Source organism: Triticum urartu, chromosome 7 (assembly GCF_003073215.2).
Source record: "Triticum urartu cultivar G1812 chromosome 7, Tu2.1, whole genome shotgun sequence".
NCBI classification, from domain to species: Eukaryota; Viridiplantae; Streptophyta; class Magnoliopsida; order Poales; family Poaceae; genus Triticum; species Triticum urartu.
Window position 1 is genome coordinate 40,915,195 of NC_053028.1, and position 8,941 is coordinate 40,924,135.

An 8,941-nucleotide genomic window follows, 5' to 3' on the forward strand; every position below is an offset into this window, starting at 1 on the left:
TGAGAGAAGTGGGCAAGCCAAGCCCAGCCCGTTGGAGAGCAGCCGAATTGCACATCCGCGAGATCTACCTCTCCGCCGCTGCCACAAGCCCACAACTCCATAGTCCTGGCGAGATCTACCTCTCCAGGGTTTTTACCTTAATTACTGGATATGCCGTCATTGTTAAATTTAATTTGCAGCTTGGATGTCATTGCTACAAACTTTTCATGTCTTACATTATTCTGCTAGAGAAAATAAAATTGGAGGCGGTCGTTGAGATTACGCGCAGAAAATTTTGTTTTCTGCCAGAACTGACTTTTTTTTGAGACAATTCTGCGAGAACTGACCGGTTGTCGTTGAAAGGGGCCAAGGACAGCCCAGCGGAGCAGCCCAAATTGCACATCTGGGAGACGAGAGGGAGGCCTACCTCCGCCGCCGCCACAACTCCACCACTCCTGGCATAGATCTCCACCTCCCGGTGAGTGACCATGGCGGAGGCCGCAGGAGCGACTCCTCTCCTCGCTGGCCTCCCGGACGAGATCACCGTCTCGGAGATCCTCGCCCGCCTGCCCCCCAAACCCCTCCTCCGCTGCCGCGCCGTCAGCCCCGCGTGGCGCCGCGCCACCTCCACCCGCGATTTCCTCCTGTCCCACCACGCCCGCCAGCCCGCCCTGCCCCTCCTCTGCAGCCACAGCGACGTCGCCGACGGCGGCCAGTCCCTGGACGTCACGCTCTTCGACCACCGTGCAGGAGTCGCCGCCGCCGACCAGTTCCAGCGCGTCGCGCGACTGAAAACACCCCCCTTGGAAGGGGGGATTGACGGGAGTGAAAGTTTCACTCCCCTTTTCTATCCGGTGGCCTCCTGCGACGGCCTCCTCCTCCTCTCCATCGAGTGTGACCTCTGCATCTGCAACCCGGCGACTCGGCAGTATGCTCCCCTCGAGCAGCTCGATGGCTTCATGACCGTGGGGTTGTACCCTCACCCTCCTACCGGCGAGTACCGGTTGTTGCTGTACCATGAAACAGATCAACGTGCCATCTATGCTTTCTCAATTGGCTCCAACCAGCCGCCGAGGCGCATCGGGCGCCCTGATCCGTTGGCTGGTGACGGGCTTCTGTTCCGTGGTAGCCTGCATTGGCACACTGGCAACCGGATAATGGTATTCGACACCGCCACTGAGTCGTTCCGGCAGATCCGTGCCCCGGTTGCCCAAGAGGACTATGGACGACTGTTTGAGATGGATGACATGCTTGGCATCTTCTTTCTTAATGATGAAAAGACGACCGTTGATATTTTGGTGATGCAGGACTACCAAGGCGAGGTCTGGGCTTTCAAGTGTCGGGTTGAATTGCCAGTTGCCGAGATCAGGGACCGGTGTCAAAATTCTAGCCATATTGAGGAAGTGATGGTTGTTAATGGTGATGGTGAGTTGCTCGTGTTGGTCGGTTTTGAGGACTGGCTGTTTCAGGTTGATATTGATGGCAAGTTGATTGCCAGTTTCCATGCCAGAGGCCTCCCTTCCTATAATATTGTGCACAAGCAAACTCTTGTTCAACATACCTTCTTTCCGACACTCGAGGGTTATGTTATGAATGATTCGCCTTTCATTTGACCAGATGATTATGTTGTCAACGCTTAGGGATATTGAGTGTTGTGGTGTTTCTTATTGGCCTAGCTCTCCATGTCCACATGAGCTGTTGTATGTATCAACTAGATCCATTATTAAGCTTCTTTGTGCTTGGTTGATGAATATAAAAAAGTATGATCAAGAAGCTGTGACTATTAGATGTATTTTCATTGGATTCCTTTTGGGTTGAAGTGGCTGATGTGAGTGTGGATTCTAAAATTACAAGTCATTTGGGTCAGCCTCTGGAAATTTTGCCTATTGATCTGACTCATGTCTATGTTTTCTTGGAACTCAATAATGGTTCCATTGCATCCGGTTAGGTATTGAACCATACTTTTATAATCCCGCTTTTGCGTTGCATCGTTCGGTGTTGTATCAATCACTTCAATTTAGCTGCTAACCACTTTATGTGATCAATGGTTCATCTGGTGTTTGATCTTAAGATAAGCTCGTGAAATGAAACTTGTACTGATAAGCAGAAGAAAGGCTGTCATTGTCCGGCTCAGCTCACAGATTGTGCTCCCCTTTTGATTCTGTAAGTGCCAGCCATGCACTTTTTTTCTTTGACCAGCACAATGTGTATGAATTAGGCCCCCTATGAGCCGGCTTGTTTCTTTTTTATGTAGATAAGTTATGTTCAAGAAGCTCTGGCTGTTTCATGGTTGGGTGAAATTCACTTACTTTTGGGCTGAAGTGGCTAGCATGTTGATGTTAAAATTATTTTGTTGTTTTGGTCGGCGTTTGAAATAGTTGCCTGTCGATCTGCCTCATGTCTCTGCTTGTTTTTCTCTGAAATGAAGAATTGCCTTGGTTTTTGTTGAGTATCCTTCTTTTTCTTAAAGATCATCCAGTGGTTTATCTGGAACCTACTGTGTTATATAAATTCGCAGTATGAAATTCTGGTAATTCAAAAATCAATTCTTGGTGTCATGACTTACCAGTGGGTAAGACTAGATATCTGTCATCTTGTATTCCAGTTTTATTATTTTAGGTACTTTGAACTCAGATATGAATTTATTTCTTTTTCAGGACATGAGAGAGGATCCCTACAACTTGTGAATTTAAGAAGCATAAAAGGAAACAATTAAAGAGAACACAAGGAAAACTGCTGTGAGTAACGTGCACAAGCCCAGTGAACACAATCCACGCAAAAAAGATGATACTAATGATTATCCAAGGTTACCGGGAAATCTGCTGATCTGACTGGCTCATCTGTTTGGCATCTGCTGTTCCCTGGCTCAATGGTGCAAGACTGTAGTGTAAAGTGATGGCCTGATGCTAATATCTCATGTGTTCTCTACAATATTGTAGCCTTTGCCTGTAGGATGTATCTAATGCTTTAACCATCTAATTTCTAACCCATCGCACATCTTCAATCTGCATAATGCATGCGGTCTGTTATGGAATTTGTGTGCATATTCATGCGCCTTTTACATGCACTGTGTTCTCAACTTCTCATTTGTTGTTTCTTATGTTAATTGCAGAACAGATTGTACTTCTCTCAAACAAGGTTACACTGCTCAAATGTTGAAGTTCTAACATGTATTGCATCGCTTTGTTCTGAAATGTAACATCTTGCTTCTATTGCAGCCTCAGCACACGCTTTACATTCAACAATCACTAAGTATACTTGAGTTTAGTGGACTACCAATGTTGTTGAACATGAAAAGGAAGGGATAGAGGCAAGTTACAACATGCATCTCAATGACTTTTGCTATTTGCACTCTGCTAATTCATAGATATTAGATCATCTGGGTTTTTTAAGAAACAATCCTGCTTTCTAAAATAAGTCTGGTTAATTTTTTTTACGATCGACGTGTTTATTACTTCATTTTTATTAAGTGGGATGGTTTATCATTTGCTTACAAGGTAATAACTGTTGGTACACCGCCTGACATCAAGATGTAAATGGAGATAAAACTGATATTCTTCGAATCAAATGGAATGTTTGATAGATGAATCTGCTATTGTACTGTATCCATGTATACATTATGAGTTTCTTGAGAGAACCTGTTCCTTCTAAGGGATGGATTGATAAATTTTATCTTATATTAAATCAAGTCTGACTTGTGATTTACATGTTCAGCTTCATTTGACAAAATGAGGCCTTCACACAGATATTAATGGAGATGGAGTTCTGGAATTTATGTGCATATTCATGCACCTTTTACATATATTATGTGTTCTCATGTGTTGTTTCTTACATTAGTTGCAGAACAGATTGCACTTTACTCAAAGAAATTTACACTACTCAAGCGTCAAAGTTCTTTCATGTATTGCATCCCTTTGTACTGTCAAAAGGAGGCCTTCACACATATATCGATGGATATGGAATTCTGGATCTGTTCAGGTGTATCGAAGTGTCACAATTAGAGGTGCAGTTCACTATTTTCATCTGCAACACTTTTTTTCTGTACAAAGAATACTCTTCTGGCAATTTCCGCTCGTAATTTATGTCCATAAGTTGGAGCAGAACTATGGGGATTTGTTTCTCAACTGTTTGTGTCACAAGGTGTTATGAACAATTATACTCCCTCTGATCCATATTACTTGTCGCTCAAATGGATGTATCTAGCACAGATACATCCATTTGAGTGACAAGTAATATGGATCAGAGGGAGTACTGAATATTTCTACTGGTATATGGTTACTTCTCTGGGAAAAAAACAATGGTCGGGCCAAGTGCAATCTAATTTGTTGTACTGAATTGAGCTACTTCACTGAATAAACAATGGTCATGTGTATTCGCACTTTATTTAGGCAAGCAAAGTATATTCATTTATAGGGCAAGCACAGTTTCAGTTTTGTGCCATAAAGAGAGGAAGTTCAAGTGTGCTGTTCAGAAAAGAGATGTCCATGCGTATAAAGATTGGTGAGTTATGGAGAAAATACACTCTCTAAGGAACACTATCAAGGTTGGGTTTTTTCCTGGATTCTATTTCTTCTACCTGAACCTGAATGTATAGTATGACAGCATATTGTGGCTAGCTGCTGGCTCACCCCTATCAGTTGTGCTTTATCGTGCAACGGATCAAGCCATCAGGAATACACTTAGGTTTATGCACTAAAGTTACTTTCAGGTATTTTGAAACAAAGGTACATCAGATTTAGCGAGACTGTATTTTACATTGTTTTTCATATGTGTCGTCGATCATAATAAATAAATGTGAGAACCATATTACATTTTTTTTCTATTTTACAATACCTTATAAAACTACACTCCAAATATTATTTTTTTGATTTTATAGGGCAGTCAACAAAGATAGGAGTATATGTTGTAGGTACCAAGCATCTGATGTGTCATGTTCACATTAACTTTTTATTCACTGTTAAATACTTAAAATTAGTTCTAGGAATACTTCAATATGTAATATTATGCCTTACTACTGTAGAATACATCTTATACCTTGCACTATTGGCTCCCTTCTCTGGAGATAACTCCTCCCTGTCTTACATGGTCTTGTAAATTTCAGACAAACATATCAAAAATCCTTTTCCCTGTTCTTTTAAATGATCTGTAGAGAAATTATAGTGTACTTATTGTTGGCATACTTTTCTTGCTTTGAGAAGGTGTACAGTTTCTAAGCAAAGGGAATGTTGTGCCTTTTTGTTAACTTGGAATAATACATCGAGTTGAGAAATATGAGTGTCGTATCCCTAAGGTAACGAAGAATTTTAGTTCTCTGTACGACTTCCACATATCTATTTTTATTGATTTTCTTTGCAACCATATGATCGTGTAAACAATGTTTTGGCATTCCACCGTTCTTTTAGGTGTTTTTATCTGAATTCAATTGACGAAAGACAAGAATGCTCTTTGTTGACACCATGATTCCATGGAGTATAATTTCAACTTGCCATATATACTGAAGACAGTTTTCTCTCATATATGTGGTGGTTATACCAAAATTATGATAAGTGCTGTTCACAACAGGTATAGTACAACATTGATGTTCTGCACAGTGATATAACCTAGCTGCATATATCCACATCTTCATTCCAGATACCAAGTCTATCTCCTTTCCTGTTAAACTAATGTACTCAATTGGATAGCCGACACTTCGATTTGTAGCAGATCACCACAACGAAGATATATGTCCTGTTGGAGAGCACAGTTGTTTGGGTGGAAAATATAAAATGTTGGCAGATACTTCATGTAGGTTGTTGCATAAAAACCCACTGTTTCAATGGATACACTAATAACTTTACCTTCTAAAATTCCATTTCATTCTACATTGATAACAATGGTCTGATGCTGAATTTACTTTGGGGTACAATACGTAGGCATGCATTTCTCATATAAGCCATCATGCTGTATGCCCCTTTCGCCTATATTTTTAGAGCAACATGCTAGACCAAGTAGCCTCAAGCTTAGCATGAGATATACATATTTTATAGTGGTTTGTACACAATACATAGATACCGGACACAGTAAAAGCTTTGGAACTATTCCACAAAGAGTAGTCATTGGGTGCTACTTTTGTTTACCTAGGCATCATATTTTTCATGTAAAAAAAATGACCCATGCCATTGGATTACGCTCCACCCCTTTTTAGGAAACATTCAATAGAAAAGGACTAGGATTTATATGGTTCCCATAGTTTGCTTGAAGGTATGTATGGATTTACATAAGAGTTCTTAGATTTAAGAAAATGGTGTGGATGTCTAAAGGATCATTTTTCTTTGCTGATTTTTTTAAAATTATTATGATAATATTAATTAATAGTTTTGGTTTTCTTTTTACTAGACCACAAATTACTTTGTCTGCTATTAAGTATAAATGAAAGAAATGTTATGTAATTGATTATTGGTTGTAAGTCAAAATGGCATGTCAATTAAGGAAGCACAACTAACTAAAGGAAATCTCCTTTCCCATGCAAGACCAGTACTTTTTTATTTTCAGTTAGACGGTTGCTCTAACAAATCAGAACGTGATTGAATTTATATGTCTCCTTTAAAATGATATTCATGCTGTACACGTCCAAGGGAGATCTGTGATACTACATTACACTTGATCGACACTTAGGATTTGGAGAGAATATTCCCATGGTCAAAAAATTATTTTCCAGAAGGTTGTTAAATATCCAGAGTTCACATGTCCATTTTTTATATTTTGCTAGGTTCAGTTTAATATGTCTAAAATACCTTCAAGGGTTCCTAAGTTTTGTATAAAACATAAAAAATGCATGTTTACTCGCAATAACCTTTTTGTAGTCGGTTGCTTCCTCTGGTAGTATATTTGAATTAAGACAATTTTGTATATGAAACATTGATATTCTCAAAATTCTGATGAGCTTGGTAACCGTCGGCAGTGGTGCCAATTTGTTAGATATTGGTTATATAAACTCCCAACAATGTTATATTATGTAACAGTATGAAAAATTAATACACTCGATACTTTTATCAACTAACCCTTACGAATGCACGGCTAGATGACTAGTATATATTAGTTCGTATCTATTTCTAGATTCACAAGTTTCTCGGGGGTATGGGTTGGATGGCCTGGGGCAATGCGGTCGCGCGCGAATGGCCTCGGCAATGCGGCCGGGGCGACGAATATATCCATCCACATCCTCCGGAAAACTCGAACCTATTCTATTATGGAGACGGCTCATGATCGATTGTCTAGCTGACAAAATGGGCAGGGCAGGCTATCTTGTTGCGGACTTCAACTGAACTCTCAGTTTGGGAGCATTATTTTTTTCTCTCCTTTCAACATGTCCCCATCTTGTAGTAATAATTTTGTTGCTTTTATTGAAAAGTCAGTGGGAAATGCAGATGCCGGATTATAGAAGAACTCCCCCAATTGGTTTAAGTTGAGCGCTTGAGCCCTCTTCGATAAGTTAGATTGAGGCACACAAATTGACACATTTACTATAAAACATAATGGTTACTTTCGACAAACTTGACCTCAGTGGGGCAATTTTGCTGGGAGTTGGTGCTTTGAAAGTAGCGCAATAAAAGCCGAAGATATGAAGGGTCCGTAGTGGGGCCCACAAGACTTGAAAAAGAACAAGTATACAATGGACAAAGCGAAACCCCTCCCCATGTGGCAAAACCTGGAGATCCGTAGGAAGATTAAAATGTGGTATTTTGGCTGGAGTGAATATCGATGTGTTAGAAACAATTAACTGGGAGATATAAAAATTTTTGTAACTGGATTAGTTAGAAACAAACATAAGACTTTATCATTGCGATTATATCTGTATATGGCTCCTATTATGAAGAAGAAAAGCAACAGCATGACATGTTTCTAAATAGGTGAGGGCCTCCTAGTGTTGGTGGTGATTCTTACCTTGTGAGAAGACAAGAAGACGCAAGTAGTGGTAAGAAGATAACGTATGAGTTGGGCCGAGAACACAACCCGCAGGTCCACCTTGTACATAACTCTACTATGTTCCGGCAAGATCGAGGCAAGCGCGCACTAGCTATAGCTAAGGGTATGTACAATGGTGCTATCTTAAGAGTGCCACGTAGGATAAATGATGAGGTGGAGGAGAGAGAACTCGTAAAAAAAGGCTTGTCTTCTCTTATTTAAGATAAGACAAGAGATGATCTCTTAGCACAATTTGTCTCACCATATTTTAGGGAATTGCTAGTTATTGAAGATAAGACTAAGATATAACCCATTGTAGACATACATTTTTGTCATCTCTAGATTACATGCAAGACTTAAGATAAGACTGTCTTATCAATCATTGTACATGCCATAAATCACTAGTGGGCTTCTCTTGTTTCAACACACACTAGGAAAAACGGGCACTTGTAGCCAGTTTTGTGGTAGTGGATGCCGATTTGATCAAGACCGTCAGTACTCTTGTGTAGATGGGAGTGTTACAATTGGAAGGTTAGTGACGGTATCCTTGCTGATAAAATGCTCGAGGGTATGAAGTTGATTCTAGCATTGTGATTAGTAACAACTTCCTATGGTACTGCCATCAGATCATGATGTTTCATAATGGTTTCGACCCACCCTCTCATTCTCGGTCCCTCTTATTCCATAATGTTCTCACACTATTATTTTGTTCTTCTCTTGTATCCCCATCCCGCTAGCTAGCATTATCACCCCCTCTCTTATTTGTGGACCATTCAACAAAATGATAGTAGCAGAAATGAGTGTTTCATCCAACACATTTATGAAGAGAGTTTTACGCCAAGCGTGGGTATATCCGGGTAAGGATCAAACAATAACGTATATGGTTCAAACGTGGGGAAAGGTTGATGGATGGCTAAAAAATACAATTAAGCATTGATTCCTGTCCAAACATCACTCCTTTATATAATGATGCTAGAGTAGCCGCATTTTGAGAGCACTTGTGTGCTACCCTTTTTGT

General features: G+C 40.3%; 1 protein-coding gene across 1 annotated transcript; it reads left to right on the plus strand.

The window, feature by feature from the left end:
- The first annotated feature begins 417 nt into the window (after positions 1–417).
- On the plus strand, positions 418–2,162 carry LOC125524310 (putative F-box protein At1g33530). The gene has a single exon (XM_048689382.1). It carries the CDS (start codon positions 468–470, stop codon positions 1,590–1,592), a length of 1,125 nt encoding a protein of 374 aa, XP_048545339.1. The 5' UTR covers positions 418–467; the 3' UTR covers positions 1,593–2,162.
- The last annotated feature ends 6,779 nt before the right edge of the window (positions 2,163–8,941 follow it).